The sequence below is a fragment of the Daldinia childiae genome (assembly GCF_008694065.1).
Source record: "Daldinia childiae strain JS-1345 chromosome Unknown Scaffold2, whole genome shotgun sequence".
Classification (NCBI taxonomy): domain Eukaryota; kingdom Fungi; phylum Ascomycota; class Sordariomycetes; order Xylariales; family Hypoxylaceae; genus Daldinia; species Daldinia childiae.
Window position 1 is genome coordinate 1,570,193 of NW_022984643.1, and position 17,745 is coordinate 1,587,937.

Sequence of the window (17,745 nt, forward strand, 5' to 3'; positions counted from 1 at the left end):
TGGGTATGATATACGGGACAAGACATATTTTGACCCATGTTCGGAGTTTTATGGGATAACTAGCCTTGCTGAAACCTGGTATGATATATAAATGAGGTAGTTATTGGTATGAAAGGTAGGTATATAAGGATAGAATGTCCATGTCCAACTAGACAATTTGCAATTCAACCTAAACATATTCAATACACCTCATCTTAACAATCCAACATATTCCACTACTCTTTCGTCACATTAATCCTCAGTGATAACTCCAACACTCACCATGGCTTCCCTCTACGAGCTAACCATCCCCGTCCTAACTCGGGTCCTCCGAACCGAGGAGTCTCTCCTCAAGAAAGCCGAGGAGCACGCCAAAACCACCGGCACGCCCGTCGAAGAGCTCGTCGCTGCCCGTCTGGCCCCGGACATGTTCTCGCTGTCGAAGCAGGTCGGGGTCACGGTGCTCTTCGCGAGGATCGTATCCCACCTGCTGGCAGGCAAGGAATTGCCCCCCACGCAGATTGGCGAGTGGTCGCTCGAGGAGAACTACAGTTTCATCGCCGGCGCCCTCGAGTTGCTCGCCGAGATCAAGCCTGAGGATCTCAACGGGAGAGAATCCGAAATCATCTCGTTTAACGTGGGTCCGCGGAAAACTAGCGCCAAGGCTATAGATTGGTGAGTGTGCGGTCTTACGTCTATTTCTATTGTGTTTTTTTTATTAGAGATAAATAACTATGCTAACTAACTATACTCGCAGTACGTGAACGGAAAATATTCTTCTTATTTTAATACGACTTTGAAACTAAGGGCTAGCAATGCTAACAACTTCGCAGATGTGACTAGATTTCTAGTGCCGTCGGTCTATTTCCACTTGACCACCCTCTACGACATTCTCAGGCACAAGGGCGTGCCGTTGGGCAAGGCTAACTACTTGGAGCACCTGGTTGCAGATTGGGAGTTCTCGTGATGGTAAATACTAGTAGTCTATACGTATCAGTAGGAGTATAGGAGGACAAAACAAAATGTGGCTTGGACTTGGCATAAAATAGAAGAAAAATAGAATGGAACTTGATAATCATCTCTTCGACGTCTTGTTACTTGCGTCGGAATTTATTATTGGATACTACCTAGTGATACTACCTAGTAAAACATCTCCGCACAGGGCGTACCTAAAACGCTATAAGACGCACCACAGCATCCGCGGCCTCGTCTCGATTGGAATATTCATCTTACCATATATATAGCTCCAAGACGAAACCTACACTAGGAGTCCATAGCGTAGTAAGATGGTTCTGGATAGCCTACCCCCTTGTATATATGTATATAATATCTGGGCGTAGTAGCGATCGTGTTAAAGAGCAGCCTAAATCGTCTGATGTGTTGCTGAATCAAACAAGGCCAGTTAGATGCACGATAAACGATATCATCCTCGTATTTGTAAGTTTCAAAATCGACGTGTTCAGCCACGAGAATCTACCGGAGACACTAATGCGAAACCCGGAGGAGTGTTGATTCCCCTCCGGATAGCTTCTTCAATAATAGAAGCAGTGGCTGACGTACCAATCCGAGTAATGCCCAACGATATAGCTCCCATTACCTCGTCCAGCGTTCGTATCCCGCCGGCGGCCTTGATCTGTACGTTGGGTCCGATGTTGGCCTTCATCAGCCGTAAGCGCGGTACGGTAGCACCTTTGGATGTATATGAGCCGTTGGGCTGTTTCACAAACCCGAAGCCGGTCGACGTCTTTATGAAGGCCACGGGGAGAGCCGTGCAGATCTTGCACAGATGCGCAACGTGGTCGTCCTGGAGGAAGTCGTTCTCGAATATGAGCTTGAGAATGGCGCCGTGCTTCACAACAGTATCGTTAACAGCCCGAATCTCATTAGTCACATATTCCCAGTCGCCACTGAGAACCTTGCCTATATTGGCCACCATGTCAATCTCGTGGGCTCCCGTCTTAACGGCATCTTCAGCTTCGAGGACCTTTATAGCCGTGGTGCTGTTCCCATGAGGAAATCCAACGACAGCGCATATAAGAACTCCCGATCCGTCAAGGACATCCTTCGCCGCGGGAATACTGTAAGGCTTGACGCATGCCGCTGCGACCTTATTCCTTTTGGCTATCTCGAGGCCGGCGAGGATCTCTTTGTCGGTCATGGCTGGATGTAGTAAGGAATGGTCGATGACCTTGGCGATCTGCGCGAGACTCACGGCCACGGCTGTACGCGGTGCCATTTTTTGGGTAGGAGCTGAGCTGGTGAGACTCGAATATGATGCCATCCTCGTGGATGAGCTTCACGAGAGACGAGATTGGACGTCTCGAAGCGATATCTGTTGTAAGTTCACCCTTGTCATAAAGCTACCTACCTACCTTAGATAGATTATCACTTTAAGCAACGGTAGCTACCAGGAGCTTAGATATATTAGGCGATGCCCTAATAACTCTGGGTCTCCGTTACAGGACGCAATATCTGTGGGTGATGCGGGGTTTGTCGTATCACATTGCGATTAGAGTACAGATTTTCCATCATCGCCACCTCATAGTGTGTAGTTTTAACTTAATTTACATCCTGTTCTGCGCGTCTTCTTAGATGCTTGGGCAGACATGGATGCAATATAAGCTAGACTCGAGTTAGCTCCCATGCAGCACGCACTTAAAACGGCAGGGATTCGTTGTCACGATGGTACCTAGATATGCAAGGAACATGAAGATAAGAATCAGGGGTGGTGTGATATGATATGATATGAAAATACCTATAGGCAAGTAAACTCATACGAACCTGGTATTATATATTTGTGTGCGTGTGTAGGTATGTACTAGGTATATATGGACATTTCTAGTAATATAAGCGTATCATCTTAGAGGAAAATTGGTCCCTTGATGCGTGTCCACTCGGAATTTAACCCCATAGTTGCTGCCAGTCAAACCAGTTGGAAGAGGCTCCGAAATCGAGATTTCCTTCAAGGGCGGCATCTACCGCGCCCAAGTCGAAGGTTGGGTCAAAATGACCGAAAACATCAAGATCCGAAACTTCTTCAAGAATCGAAAAGTCAGCACCGTGAGTATTGTAATTGTTAATAGTATCGTCCGCGCTTGGAGGAGGCATTTCTCGGTCTCGTGGCGCCGACTCGCCCTTCTTTGAAGCATCTACTAAACCAGTTTCCTGTGTTATCGATGCAACCGCCCTGTCCATTTCCTGGAGAACCTGTTCAGCCATTGCCACCGTAGTCTTCGCGGTCCAGAAGGTGTCGTCCATTGATTTTAGTAGCGTCGTGTTTACCATAAAAGATTGCTTGCCCCTACTTCTAAACATGGGGATATTGCTATGACGCATTTTCCGATACGACACACTAAGCGACAAGGAGACGCCGTACGGAATTATAGGCAAGTATGATAGCTGCCCTAGAAATTCACGTCCGACGATGGAAGTGATTCGGTCGGCCGCCAAAGATCGACGGCTGTTTGTTGCGGGCGCTGGGAGGGCTGTGGATCGATTTTCAGATGGTGACTGGCTTGAAAGTATGGCAACTGAATGATAGAATATTTCAAGCGAGGCTAAGAGGTAAACATGAGCATAACTTGATTTGGTCGTCAAGACATTTACTTACCTAGACATGAGCTTGAAGCCCGAACCGCTCCGGCATCAATGATCATTTGCTCAAAGATGGGTAGCTCAATAATGAATTCCTTTTCTTTCCGGCTTCCAGGGCGATACAACCCGATAACCTTGTCAAGGAGGCCGATAATCATTAGGAATAGTCGAAAGAGTGGTGCTTGCATTGCAATACAATCGTCCAAGTTCCAACCGATATCTCGTTCGTGAATGAGACAAGCTCGCCCGTAAAATGCGCCATTAAGGCGGTCCAAGGCCCAAAGACAACATAACAAGGACCGAGTAGCCTGGATATTCGAATGGCTTTCTTCCGAGGCCATCTGTAATCCTAGAGTATGCATTTGATGAACCGCACGACCGTTAAGCAATGCTGGGATGTCAGCTTCATCAGAACTGCGAGGCTGCATATATAACGACAAGGCGGCTAATATACGAGTTAGGAAGATACGGTCCGTGATGAGGCCGGCGTCGATAGTCGTTTGGATTGCATCCGATAGTAGAGTGCAGAAGTCATGCCGAGAAAGGACTGGACTCTCGGGGTTCAAACGAAGGTGACGCGAAGCTTCGGGATCGGAAGCAGCCGCAAGACTAACTATTTGCTTTAACACTTTCTCTTTTACCTCGTCATCGGACTGAATTATCGAGTGACCGAGGATAGGGAAGATAGTATCTAGCTTGTCAAAGTAGATACGGCGGAGAACCACGTAGTCTGAAGGCGGAGGACAGCAAGGAAGACAATGGCTCTTTACGTATACTCTAAGCATGTCCTGGACGGCATGTCGCGATGGCGATGTCAAGGAAAGGGGACCGGCCACTTTATCTAAGTCGAGCGCTCGGGGTTGCCATATCCCCAAGCCACCCCTCACTGATACATCGCGAGTTGAGCAAAGACTCGTAGCTTCCATGAGGATTGCTTCGGGGCTCAGGTCGCCAACAAATCTAGAAGCATGTCGCTCTGGACTCTGGGCGTCGTTAGGGCTACGGAGAGGCTCGCATCGTGGAGGAGTAGGGTGGCCAGTTGGATTACGGGCCGTAGTATCCCCTCCCCCGGGTGTTAAATTGGGCGATCCATCTTTAGAGATATCGCTATCGTGACTATGAAAACATCTCTTCTTCCGGCGTCGGCACCTAGCACAGGCCTGGGCGACCTGTTTTCTCTTAAGGGGTAGGCCTGTCGAGTCCGACTCGACGAACCTAACCATGGTTACGAACCGCGGCGAAGCTCCAGAAGCGTCAACTCCGACACCGATCACAAGTGGTATTAATTTCTAAGAGAGGAGAACTCTTAGCATGGCATTCTCAGTATGGCAGGACCGAGAAAGCAAAGGTGAACCAGGATGTCGGCGAATAACCCAAGAAAGTAATGACCGAAAGGACCTTAAGGGATATCGCTAATAACTCATGCAATTTATTCGCATATAAAGGAAGCGCCGTCTGCCCTATGCGTGTAGTAAACCTTACGAAGCTCTTGTGAACAAATCGATCGGTAGGTTTGTATTGTACACGCGTTGTGCTGTAGGTAGACATCGTATGAACGTTAGGAGAGGCGGAGTCGGTTTTACTAAATACGGTAACTCCGTATTTAGATCCAAACGGCCCCGCTCGATAATCTTGGTAATAATGGGAACTCCGACGTTATGTGATTGGATAGTTGACAAGGAGACTTATACAGGCTCTTTTACTCTAAACTTGACGAGCAATTAGAACCGCGGCAATACGTAAAGTAAACACTAACTTACGTCCATATATCCGTATAGGTATTTTGCTTTTAGCTTATAAGGTACCTAGATAGGTACATGGTATAATGTTATAATCGTTCTTAGTGCGTTGACTACACTAGGTTAAACCCTTTCGCCGCGCTGCTGTCGGAATTCAAGGAACCTAAATAGGAAATTCCGGCAACTCTCCTCTCCTCTCCTCTCTTCTCCTAGATAGATGTAGGTAAGATGTTCAAGTAGAATCGATGATTGAGTTACCATATATAACATTACCTAAACAGTATGATAAAACTCATCCTCCTTCGTGACTTTCTATGCCTTGTCTCAATAAGGACTATAAGGCAGATGTTGTCAACTTGCTCCTTATATCTTGCAACTTAAGAAGTTAATCAGACACTTACAAATCTACTCTTTACTATCACCGATATCATGTTGCGCACTATTCCGAGGCGGTTATCAATAAACACTCACCAGATACGATCAGTCATGGGGACAGCGACCCAAACCCAGACTAAAAGGGAGGGTGATATTTCCGACGCCTTTGTCTCATTATCCGGCAGTGCTAGACCACCTCTTCCTCAGCGGTTTCTTCACCTCAAGAAGACTTTAGTTAGCGGTCATGAGGATCGTATAATTGATAGCTGGAATCGACTTCTCGCCGAGCTGAAACGTGAGAATAAGATAATCGCCAGAGAAGGTCCCGGAATTATTCCTAGTCTAGACTTTCAGGACTTAGACGCAGATTTTACTAAACTCCGCGGCGAGCTTGAGAAGAGAGGTGTCGCTGTCATTAGGGGGGTGCTCCCGGAAGACGAAGCTCGATCCTTCAAGGGTGAAATCGAGGAGTATGTGAGACAGAATCCTCAAACAAAAGGTACCACTATAGCAATAGCCAAAGCACGTTCTGTTATCTGACTCTAAACCAGCCTTCCCGCCGCATGATCCTCAAGTATATGAGCTATATTGGTCTGCACCGCAACTCCGCGCTCGGGCGCATCCGAACATGCTAAAAGTCCAAACGGCGCTTATGAAACTGTGGCGCACGTCGAACCCCGAAAGCCCTATTTCTACATCGCAGCCAGTATCATATGCCGACCGTCTTCGTATCAGGCAACCTGGAGATGCAACCTTTGCTTTGGGCCCGCATATTGACGGGGGCAGTGTTGAAAGATGGGAGTTGAACGGGTACGGTCGTGGCGGCGTGTATAATAAGGTATTTGAAGGTTCCTGGGAAGAGTACGATCCGTGGGATGCCAGCACACGGGTGTCTGCCGTTGCTAATAACTATAACGGGCTGGGCGCTTGCTCCATGTTCCGAATGTTTCAAGGCTGGCTAAGTATGAGCACCGCACAGCCGTTCGAAGGGACCCTTATGGTGAATCCAGCAATCAAACTCTCAACAGCATACTTACTGCTTCGACCGTTCTTCCGGCCCATTAAGGATCTCGATCAAGCATCCCCAGAAAAATATCTCGCCGCCGAGAACTGGGAATATGCCGGGGCTGATATGACGAGTGAACTACACGGCGCGACTCCTGGACATGGGCAAGAGTTAGATAATGCTCTCCACCCACACTTGGACCTCGAAAATACTATGGTGCACGTCCCACGTATCAAGCCTGGCGACTACGTGGTATGGCACTGTGATTGTAAGCGAAAAAGTCCATACTCTTCTGCGTTATTAGGTAACAACTAATAGTTTGGTTAGCTATCCACGCCGTTGACAAAGTGCACAAGGGAAATTCGGACTCCAGCGTGTTGTATATACCGGTCTGCCCATTAACCGAGATAAATGCTAGGTATCTCGCACGACAGAAGAACGCTTTCTTGAACGGTACCCCAGGCCCTGATTTTCCAGGCGGGCGAGGCGAAGCCGACCATGTCAATAGACAGACCGAATCGCATCTTCGTTCATATGCCACCGCTGATGGGCTACGAGCTTTCGGGTTTGAGAAACTCCACCCGGCCACAACAAACACCAGCGGAGCAAAGACAATTACTTCGCTGGCGAATGAGATCTTGGGATTCTAAGGGTCTGTTCAGATGATTCGCAACTGAGATTTCTTTTTTCTTTCAATGCCGTTGGACTGTCATGAATATAAGGGGAGTATATATCCCGCGAGCTTCGACCTGGGGGTTGGGTTGTTACAGAGCCTAAGGCCTAAGAAGCAAAGGAAGCTACATGAGCACCTAAGGTTAGGATTTTGAGAAAGTATTCCATATAACTAACCGTTACACATGTATATAAATGTTGATACCAAATCATAGTATATACCTGTACCGGGTATGTTAACAATTGATATTTTATTAGTTAAACGCTACTGTATGAGGATAAACATAACAGCGTGAATTAACATGTAAGTTAGGTATGTAATTTGTACCCAACTAAGGTAGAAACAGAAGGTTTCATTAGGAACCCCGGAATTGGCCGTTCCGGATAATGATATCTATACTCTATACATAACTCGTATCTAGACTAGTAAGAAAATGTACCTAACCTAGAAAAAGCGTGGGGTTTTGAATTAAAGATACATACAATCTTATACCGCGATCGTCGCTGTAGTTTCCCGTTTTTTTTTTCAATGCAGCAAATAAGATTTGGAATTGCCAATCGGGACTTCGTAGCTATTCTTTTCGTGATTGCTCAATTCCTCCAAATATGTCGCACGAGATAAATCGGCGCATAATACTAATACAAGAAGGTTGCAGAGGCTTACACGACTCTATGTATCTACACTAGGTATAGCTCAGCTCGCATAATATATCTATACCTAGTATATCTATACCTAGCTCTATCATGCAGCATGTAGGTATCTACCCAGGGTACTAAGGTAGGACAGACTATCTTTATGTGACCACCCTTATCCTTCAGCGACATTTTGGAAAGATAAAGTAGATATGAGTCGCATCGGCCGGAAACTTCAACTTTAATTCTTCTCTTATGGTTTAGATCCATCCGTATGGTAAACCGATCATAATGGCTACTAACCCCCCAGCAAATCTTGCCCTTGACGGTGGCGACCCTCGAAAGTCGTCCTTCCAGGTAGGAGACGGTATAAGCGGCATTGCAAGTATAGAATACACCAAAAATCGAGAAGTCAGCTTCGAAGAATATATGTACCATGCCGCAATCACGCGGGCCCAGGAAAAAGAAGCCAATGCCAGATATATAGCCGCTCGTGGTCCGCAGACATTCAAAAGCGTGATCAAGGGTAGATTCTCCAAAGGCCACATGGAACAAGACGCATACGCCGAAGTTGTTGGATCGATTTCCAGAGAGACTGACGAGAAAGGCCACGGCAATGATGCTGCGCTCCAAGTTACCGGAAACAGTAGCACCGAAAGTTACGGGGTCACGGAGGCCCAGCGTAAGACTGCTAATCGGGCATTAAGGACGGCAAGTTGGGGTACCGTCTTCTATCTTATCACGACCGACATACTGGGACCAACGGGAGCCCCGTGAGTTACTACGTATTGCATGATGGGAATCGAAGCTGAGTTTCTCCCAGCTGGGCGTTTGCGCAACTGGGCTACGGCCCGGGTGTTGCGCTGTATACTGTATTCGGCGCCATGTCGTATTAGTGAGTTAAACCCATACTAAAACCCGCCACGTTCCACCGTGTCTGATATTTCGGTACCTCAGCTCTGGTTGGATCCTCTGGAAGGTCTTCTGCGGGCTAGACTCTGACAGATATCCTATCAGAGGATACGGCGACTTCTTCTTTCGCATGTTCGGGTCCTGGGCCCGTCACTTCGTCAACCTCGCACAGGCGCTTCAACTACTGCTAACCGTCTCGGTTATCATTCTGAGCAATGGACAGAGTATCTCGCAAATTAGCCGTGGCTCATCTGGAGAGAGTCTGGGTATTTGCTTTGTAGCATGTATGATTATATTTATGGCCGCTGGCTTCATTTTAGGTCAGATCAGAACTCTCCAACGGCTCGGTTGGCTTGCGAACCTTTCCGTCTGGCTAACGGTCACACTTGTATTACTATGGTAAGAAACACTTGAAACTAATATGACCTTGCCCTTACTCACCAGACTGAAAGTATGGTATCCGTGATATACGGTCCGAACTATGCCGCAGTGGAAGCGAGCTTCGGCTTGTCGCCGGGCATGCCGATTCGAACGTATGCCGGGACGCCGCCTCCCGGAATGGCTACAGGCGGCGTAGGATTCGTCGGTTCTTTGAACGGTTTAAATGTAGCCGTGTATGCATACGGGGGAGCGTTGCTATTTGCAGCTCTCCTGGCTGAGATGAGGTATCTCCCTTCTTTGAATCGGGCAATAGCTTATAATTATGATAGTTATGCTAACACCGGCTAGACACCCCTTGGATTTCTGGAAGAGTCTAATCGTCGCTGAGATATTCATCTACGGGATGTATCTCTTCTTTGGCATCTTCATGTATTCGTACCAAGGCCAGTATACATACAACCCATCAGTCCAAGGTATTGCGGCGTACGGCATGCAGACGGCAGGAAATATATTGAGCCTGGTTAGCAATCTTATCGCGGCCGTGCTATACAGCAACATCGGTCTCAAGGTCGTCTACATAGAAGTGTTCCATAATCTCCTAGGATTTCCGGAATTGACAACTAGGGCGGGTAAGCTATGGTGGGCCGCACTAATTCCGTTATACTGGGCGATTGCATTTGTCATAGCAGCGGCTGTACCGCAGTTTTCGTACATCGTCGGTCTGGTCGGCGCGCTCTTCATCCTATCTTTCACTTACACCTTCCCAGCCTGGCTAGCCGTCGGTTATTGGATTAAAAAGGACGCAATGATCGAGGGTGAGGAACGATTCGACCCAGCGGCTGGTACGTACAACTACGTGGATCACGGGTGGAAGCGATGGAGACGAGGATTTATGAGAAAACCGTTCTTCAACGCATTCAACATATTTTACTTCCTCGGCGCGTTGGTAACATGTGCACTGGGCTGCTATAGTAGCATTGAGAGTCTGCGCCAGGCATTCCAGAGCAACATTGCTACCAGTTTATCATGTACACCTCCGCTTTAAAAGCACACGCGAGGAGGAGCTGCTGGTATTCCGAAGTTAATGTTGGGGGACAAGGGATGCGTCATGATAAAGCGATTTCGATGATAACTGCCTGCTGTGTATCATAACTTCATATCTTCTTTAAATGTATTCTGAGTTCAATATATTACGTAACTCCTGATTACATTCATGAAATATCAACCATCCTTTCTCGTGAGTTAGGCGTTTGAGAGTTGGCTTCACCGGTAGCTAGGCTGAAGTGACTTGCTAGGTTTGATATCTCCTACTATACTACCGGAGTATGCATGGCAAAAAACTCTGCCTGAAGGCAGTCCTATACCACAGTATCGGCAAATAGTAAGGTACCTATAGAACCCCCTAGAGTCATACTGTCGAGTTAGATATGCCGCGAAGTGACTTTAGTAATTGTACCAGACTCCAGCAGGCTACACACAGGCGATTTCTGTGGCGACATAGTACCTTTATGTTAGTTACTGAATGCCCTTGTAATGTGACGATTCTGGCAACTGAAACGAGCCACATGTCCTCCTAAACTGAGTAGCCGGCGCTACTCCCTGGATTCTGGTCGACTGGCATATTTTCACCGCCTCGTTCTGCATGACGTAGTTCTTTCATGACCATCGATGTAATCATTGCCTTTCTCATTGTTGTTCACTTCTTAGGGCGGCGAATTGTCGTACCGCGAACTTGATTACGGAGTTCGTCGGTGAAGTGGGACATAAATCCGCTTAACCTGGGGTTCGTAGGCTGCCCTACTCGTACATATCATATCAGATCTCGTAATCTCGCTATTGAGCTACAATGACACTTACGAGTAGCTTCTCCTTCTCGTAAGGGCTCACTCGGGTCTCGTCCGTGTTTATAATCCTCTACGGTTTTGTGGATGCGTCGAACGCCTCGCTGGAAGGTCGGTGACCGCAGAAGCTAGGAAACGAGGTATGTTAGGATGCTAGGTGCCTAACCTAACTAATTCTATTTTTATATGGACTGGCTAGAGTATAGGTACCTTTCCGACAATATAGTCCTATAGACAGATATCAGTGATATTCATTAGTGTCACGGAACATATTGACTTGCCTCCATGACGAACAGCCAAGACGCCCACCCCATTGTTGAAATTTACTAAGGAGAAGCTTTATAAGATGGAAATATTAATCTAGAGACCACCTAGGGTAGGGTAGGCATTAGATAGATGATGGGTAATGTGGGAATAGTACCGTAATTATAGTAGCTTTCGTCCTTGCTAATAATAGGTAATAATCGGAAAGTCGAGGTAGCACCTAATTTTATTAATAATAAAGAGATCCAGTACGAAGTACCTAACTAACCTAGAATGTTAGATCGCGCGGATCTTGAGAAACCACCGACATTTAACCCCACTTGCTAATTAAGGTAATCCATAAGTCCGTAATCCATGGCCAACGAATTGTTACCTTATACTAATATATCGTAGTTAGATAATTTATAGATTAGTATCTATCCGTAAATATTTCCGAATCGATGGTTTATCTTACCTATCCTCTGGCACTTGGTAACCAATAAGATAAATAGTCCAGAAAGACTAGAACTTTGGGTAGAAGGTACTTCAGGCAATTATCTAAATATTATAACTAAGAATCTCTCATCTTACATGTTAGTTAATACTAAGCAGGTTAAAGATGTGAGTAAAGGGAATCAAACAATAAAGTTGGTAGTTTCTACTGCTATGTATGTGCACTGCATATCATCTGATATATTTCTAAGGGATCCATTAGTCTAATTAGTTAATATATATGCACACTGACCTTTTACTATTCAAACTTCACAATTTATTATTATCGGCCTGTAACTTTAATATTTGTATCAAGCTCGAGCTTTCTTTAATGGTACCTAGCAAACTCCTTGGCGTGTATAAGTGAAGTGGACATGCATGCAGTACCAAGCTAATGTAAATGCGGAACATCTAAAACGTGGATTAGCCACATGTGGGAGTACTTACGTCCTCAGGGGATAATTGGGCAATTGAAATGTACACCGGATACCTGTGGATCCTCCCGCTGGTGTCCTAGCAACGTATGTAGGACAGGGGACATTTAAGCGCTAAGATAACGGTCTAGCCGACGTACCATAACAAGAGAGGACCGAGCGGTGACTTCTGAGCGTCAGTGTAACTTGCAAGTATGTAAGAAGGGGGAAAGGACAAAAGAAGAAGAAGAAAAAAAAAGCTATGAAATTGGAACTTCCAAATTGAAAAGCCATATTGTGATTTTTACTTTTATGTCCTACTTCTTTTAAATTTATTTGATACTTTAAGATCCTTCTTTGTTGAAAGTAGAAGTAGAGGAAAGAAACAAGCAGTAACGACGGCAATGGCATCCCTCTAGTTTTTTAGGTTTATGTACTTATCGATATCAGAAGATTTCGGTCTTGCAGTTTATTCTGAACCTGTCATCTTTTGGTTAAACGCTTTCGCATCTCCTTAACTCAAAATCTACCTCATACGTACATATGTCTATACTGTCAACACCACCCATATGACATTGTTCCGAGCCGCCAGCGTGTTATCCTTACACTATATGCTGACGGCATTGGCTAACCATAATTACAATATTACATATCCCCATTTTACCTACTCCTAGGTCGATGGTAACGCTATCGGGTTTGGACTTGGATGTGCCCGCCCTGAGACCGAATCCCAGCCCCCAGCCGAGTCTCCAGCTGCTGAAACCAAGTCGCCGAAACCATGGCTGAAGACTATAGTCGCATTGACCCGACCTCTGTCGACGCGACCAACGACGTGACCGGAGCACTTCCCGAGCTTAACCCTCAGGATCCCGCTACCGCTTCCGTAGACATTTCTACAGACACTCCCTTGTCTAAGAAGGAAAATCTCCCGCCCGTACTCCTTCGCACGCCACCAGATGATAGTAGCTTTGTCGATACCACACGGCTTGACCACGATGATAAGCACCTCGATTCGGTCACCGAGGAGCAGCAAGTCAGAGCTCATCTAGAAGATGTCGAATCTAGTTTTTTACCTCCTTTTTCGCCCAGTCGACTTGGTAGTCCTGAGAAAGGTATCGACGACACATACCTATTCGATGCTACGAAGAAGAATCCTCCGGCATCCGCGCCTTTCTTATCGCCTTCTTTTACTCCTGCCCCCGCATCCAATACAATACCCCAACCATCTCAACCGTCCGATTTGCACGACCAGCCCGATTCGCATCCTGATATACTCACCGACTCGACCCCCGCTAAGACCGACCATGACATAACAAGCCAGACACCAGATCACAGCCCCCTTCCCTTACGCGACCACGATGATTCTAACGCCGTCGAAATTGGCAATACTACCTCTGCGCTGGAGAACCTATCCTCACCGACGACTGCTGCCACGGCTCGTAGCGTATCAAGAGCTATATCCGTAGCTAGCAGACGTACCAATGAGGAGATGCCGAGCGGAAATGATGATCGCGATACTCTATCACACAGTAATTTGGTACTTGGCGTGCCGAGAGAGAGTTCGCTCTCCAGATCTTCGAGTCTCCACCAGCAAACCTCTAATCAGGACTTGAGTAAACTACCGGGCGACAATGGCAGCACACCGTCGATTTCTCTTCCGGTTGGCACGCGTCCCAGGTTCCTTCGCAGTAGGAACGGTAGTCAGCGTTCTTCAACTTCGTCCTTCCTCAGTAATGAAGATATCGAAAGCGATGCTACGGTCGGATTAGGTGCTGACTATGCCCTCCAGTCAGGAGGTGCTTTGCCTGCCTTTGGCTTAACGCGGAGCGCTAGCAATACTTTATCTCGCTCCGTAAGTATCGGTAGTATGGCGTCCGGGTTTGACGAGTCGCCGGACCCCACTCGACCGGATGCTCTAGAGCCTCTGGAAGAAGTTGAGAGTCCTATGCCTGACCGTCGTATCGACCTGCTTGCAACTCCGAAGCCGAGGAAGGGTCCTCTAATGGCACCTACTGATACGGTCATTGCTAGACACGTCCGCAACGTGGAGGTACCCGAATCTCTGGCCAAGGAGTATAAGACGAAAGGTGGCCTGGCAACACCGATACAACAACCCTATAGGAAGGTTTCGAGTCTGTCTAGCTATACGCCCGCAAATATTAGCACCACCACCACCACTACCACCAATACTCGTGGCGGCAAAAATCTTACTCTTAAAGAACAGTCTAGCACGATTGAGCGCCTGTCTAAGGAAAACTTTGATCTTAAACTCAAGGTCATGTTCCTTTCTGATCGTCTTGACAAACTCTCCGAAGAAGGTATTAAGGAAATGATCTCAGAGAATGTTGAGCTTAAGACGTCATTAGCTGTTATTCAGCGAGACAATAAGATCCTTAGGCGGCGTGTAAAAGAGTTAGAAAAGCGTCTTCGCGACGAAGAGGATCGACCAAGCACTGCGAGGAGCGGATATTCCTCGGACGGGCCAACGACACCGGCTTTCGATCCTGATGCACAAGAACGGGAAGAGGAGCTATTATATCTGAGGGAGCGCGTCGAGGAATATGTAACCGAGATAGAGAGGCTCAGAAACGAGAACATGGCTAGCCAGGCCGAAAAAAGGAAACTAGCCGAAACGGTTAAGTCTATGGGAGACCGCGCCGGTGAGCGCGTCGGCGAAAGTCTAGGCCGCCAGGAGGAAGCTGACGTATACAAAGATCTCCTCGAGCAAGAAACGGCTCGTCGCGAGCAGGCGGATGATGATAACCGGAGACTGCGAGATGAGTTGTTCCGGATAAAACAGGAGATTAATGGAACGGCTGCCCCAGGCGGTATGCACCACACAACAAATATATATAATATCACGCGGAAGGCCAAGCCAACATCACCGTCAAGATCGCGTCCCGTCTCTGGCCTGTCCGGGGAGATAGATCCTACCACCGCGTCTAGCCAGTCCGCAACCCTGGTCGATGAACTCCGCAGAGAAAGTGAACAGCTACGTCACGAGAACGCTGAGCTGCGGAGAGAAGTCGGCGCGCAGACTTCCATGTTGACATCCCGTAACCGTGAGAAGGAGAGGCTTTACCAGGAGATTGAAGACCTCAAACTAGCTCAACGTCGCGGAGGTCCAGCGACTTCAACTATCGATAGCCTTCTTGACCGATCGGCGTCGCGTGTGGGTGGGCATGAACGCTCGGCTTCCCGGGGGAGTGGCCGTACGAGGCTCACTATGACGGTAGAAGAGGACCCCGACCGCGAAGAATTAGAAAATAAGCTTGCCGAACACCGCGACAGGATTAACGAGCTCAAGTTTGAAAAGCAAGAGCTCCAACGCGAATTACAGACGTGTATGCAGGAGTTGGATAATGTCAGCGAGTCTAAGAGACAGCTTGAAGATCACAACGGGGCTCTGGAAGAGGAGCTCCAAAATACGACGAATGATCTGTTACAGATACAAGGGGAGCGGGATGAGGTTTTACAGGAACATTCTGATCTCCAGGCCGAATTCGACAACCTACGGAAAGAGGCCCAAGAGGAAATTGATTCCTTGGAGGCCGAGAGTGACCAGAAGACCGAAGAAATCCAACGGTTGCAGATTGAGCTGCAAGACCGATCAGAGAATTTCGACGCCCTTCAGGAGGAGATGCGCCAGATGAGCGAGGCGTTGATAAGACTAGAGGATGAACAGGAGAAGAAACTAAGAAGAATAGAACAGCTGGAGCAGGAACTTGCCGAGTCTAACAAGGAATCCGAAGATCTCGAGGTTAAACTTCTCGAGTCGAACGATAAGGCGCAGCGTCTCGGGGTTCAGCAGGAATCTAGCCAGGGCGAGATCGCATTTTTACGCGAGGAGCAAGAAGCGGATAAGATTCGAATAGGCGATCTCGAAGCAGCGCTCGCTAATGCCGAGCAGGGTCTTAGAGAGGAGCGCGATCGGACTAAGGAGTTGGAGCAGCGGCTGGCCAACGAGCGGCAGCAGCGCGAGATCGTAGCGGGACGCGAGAAAGAAGAGGTTCAGCAATTCGTTAACGAGCTTAATCGCGAAGTTTCAACCGCTAAAGACGAGGCTAGGAGGCTCCGTAAGAGCTTGACAAGTAGGGAGGTTGAGGCTACAGAATGGAAAGAGAGGCTTATGGAGCTAGAGAACAATCTCCGGGAGGCTTTGGGCGACCTGAATGGAACCAGGTCTAGCCTTCTGAAGGTAAGTCGTATTCACGAGATGCGGTGTAGGTTTCTGGAATATCTAGCTAATCATTTAATAGTCCATCGCCAAGCTCCAAAGAGAGCTCGAAAACACGGTCCGGGAGCTTGACGCTGCGAAGAATTCTATGCTGGAAAAGGATCGCATAATTAAGCAGCGTGATGCCCTTCTCGAGTCTCACGGACTCGAATCCCGGAGGCTAGGCGAGATGCTCGATAAGGAGCGGCAAGCTCACCGCAATACAAAAAATCAATTCGAAACATTTCAGCGCACGCACCAGCACGTATCACGGACCGTCACCAGCCAGGATTCACGTATCTTAGAGCTCGAGACCAACCGTGCAGCAGACAAGAAGAAGATAGCGCAGCTCGAAGTTTCGTTTAAGGAACAGTTAAACGAGCGTAATAATCTACTGCTGGTCTTGTGGACGCGCCTTTCAGCGCTCTGTGGTACCGATTGGGCCCATAATAATAGCCTCATCAACGGACGCGCCTTACCCTCACTAGAGTCTATATCTACGATGCTCCATGGCTTTGCTAAGAACCTAATGAGCGCCGTTAAGACCATCGAGGGCATAGTAGGCAATTTCCAATCTCGCATAAAATCGGTCGAGCGTGAGCTATGGAAAGAATACCAGTCTCTTGAAAGCAACCTCGACGCTAAGTCTAAGAAACTTGAACGTCTCGAGACCATCGTTCGCACCGGAATTGCAGCCGGCCACTTCGATGCGCATGCTAAAATATCTCAGCTAGAGACTGCATACCGGGCCCTCAAAATCGAGAACGCTACTTTACAGCGTGCTAACGACGCGCGCACTCGCGGAGCCGGTTGGACGGGGCCTAAGAAGACCAGTAGCAAGAGCTCGCGCGAGGACCTGATTGATAGAGGTAGCCCTTCACCGACTGTTCCGACTGGGCCGCATCACCGAGAATCAAAACTCCCGCGCAGCAAGACAACTCACTTAGAAACGCCCAGCTCGAGCACTAAGAGCGGACCGGGCAGCATGTCTCGGAGCGCCTCTACTATGGGTGCGTCCGATATAGAGCGGCTAGGTACTTCTAACGGCGATAGCTCTTCTGGAAAGAACGGCGACGACAACCGGTGGATGTTCAGGCTGCGGGAGCTTGAGTATAAGCTCAAGATGGAAAGAGAAGCCAGACATATGGACCGAGCGTCGGCCAGACAGAGAATACAGGATAGCGAGCGACAGAATAATGAGCTTGCTGCCGAATTAGTACGAGCGAAGAGGAGAGGTAACGGAGAGTAG

The 17,745-nt window shown here is 47.8% G+C and overlaps 7 protein-coding genes across 7 annotated transcripts; 4 read left to right on the forward strand and 3 right to left on the reverse strand.

Moving 5' to 3' along the window:
* Positions 1-262: 262 nt before the first annotated feature.
* Positions 263-946, forward strand: GL218_01340 (uncharacterized protein; the record flags this gene model as incomplete). Its single annotated transcript, XM_033577806.1, has 2 exons — positions 263-616; positions 737-946. The coding sequence occupies 2 exons, from the start codon at positions 263-265 to the stop codon at positions 944-946; spliced, it is 564 nt and encodes a 187-aa protein (XP_033438851.1).
* Positions 947-1,438: 492 nt separating this feature from the next.
* On the reverse strand, positions 1,439-2,215 carry GL218_01341 (Deoxyribose-phosphate aldolase; the record flags this gene model as incomplete). The annotated part of the gene is made up of 1 exon (XM_033577807.1): positions 1,439-2,215. The coding sequence occupies one exon, from the start codon at positions 2,213-2,215 to the stop codon at positions 1,439-1,441; it is 777 nt and encodes a 258-aa protein (XP_033438852.1).
* A 665-nt stretch (positions 2,216-2,880) lies between these two features.
* GL218_01342 (uncharacterized protein) lies at positions 2,881-4,796 on the reverse strand (the record flags this gene model as incomplete). Its single annotated transcript, XM_033577808.1, has 2 exons — positions 2,881-3,536; positions 3,590-4,796. The coding sequence occupies 2 exons, from the start codon at positions 4,794-4,796 to the stop codon at positions 2,881-2,883; spliced, it is 1,863 nt and encodes a 620-aa protein (XP_033438882.1).
* Positions 4,797-5,798: 1,002 nt separating this feature from the next.
* Positions 5,799-7,343, forward strand: GL218_01343 (uncharacterized protein; the record flags this gene model as incomplete). Its single annotated transcript, XM_033577809.1, has 3 exons — positions 5,799-6,186; positions 6,239-6,961; positions 7,021-7,343. 3 exons carry the CDS (start codon positions 5,799-5,801, stop codon positions 7,341-7,343), a joined length of 1,434 nt encoding a protein of 477 aa, XP_033438854.1.
* A 946-nt stretch (positions 7,344-8,289) lies between these two features.
* GL218_01344 (N amino acid transport system protein) lies at positions 8,290-10,336 on the forward strand (the record flags this gene model as incomplete). Its single annotated transcript, XM_033577810.1, has 5 exons — positions 8,290-8,771; positions 8,822-8,893; positions 8,956-9,309; positions 9,363-9,575; positions 9,640-10,336. 5 exons carry the CDS (start codon positions 8,290-8,292, stop codon positions 10,334-10,336), a joined length of 1,818 nt encoding a protein of 605 aa, XP_033438847.1.
* A 651-nt stretch (positions 10,337-10,987) lies between these two features.
* GL218_01345 (uncharacterized protein) lies at positions 10,988-11,446 on the reverse strand (the record flags this gene model as incomplete). Its single annotated transcript, XM_033577811.1, has 3 exons — positions 10,988-11,088; positions 11,149-11,260; positions 11,402-11,446. The coding sequence occupies 3 exons, from the start codon at positions 11,444-11,446 to the stop codon at positions 10,988-10,990; spliced, it is 258 nt and encodes an 85-aa protein (XP_033438848.1).
* Positions 11,447-13,058: 1,612 nt separating this feature from the next.
* On the forward strand, positions 13,059-17,745 carry GL218_01346 (Anucleate primary sterigmata protein B; the record flags this gene model as incomplete). Its single annotated transcript, XM_033577812.1, has 2 exons — positions 13,059-16,478; positions 16,540-17,745. 2 exons carry the CDS (start codon positions 13,059-13,061, stop codon positions 17,743-17,745), a joined length of 4,626 nt encoding a protein of 1,541 aa, XP_033438849.1.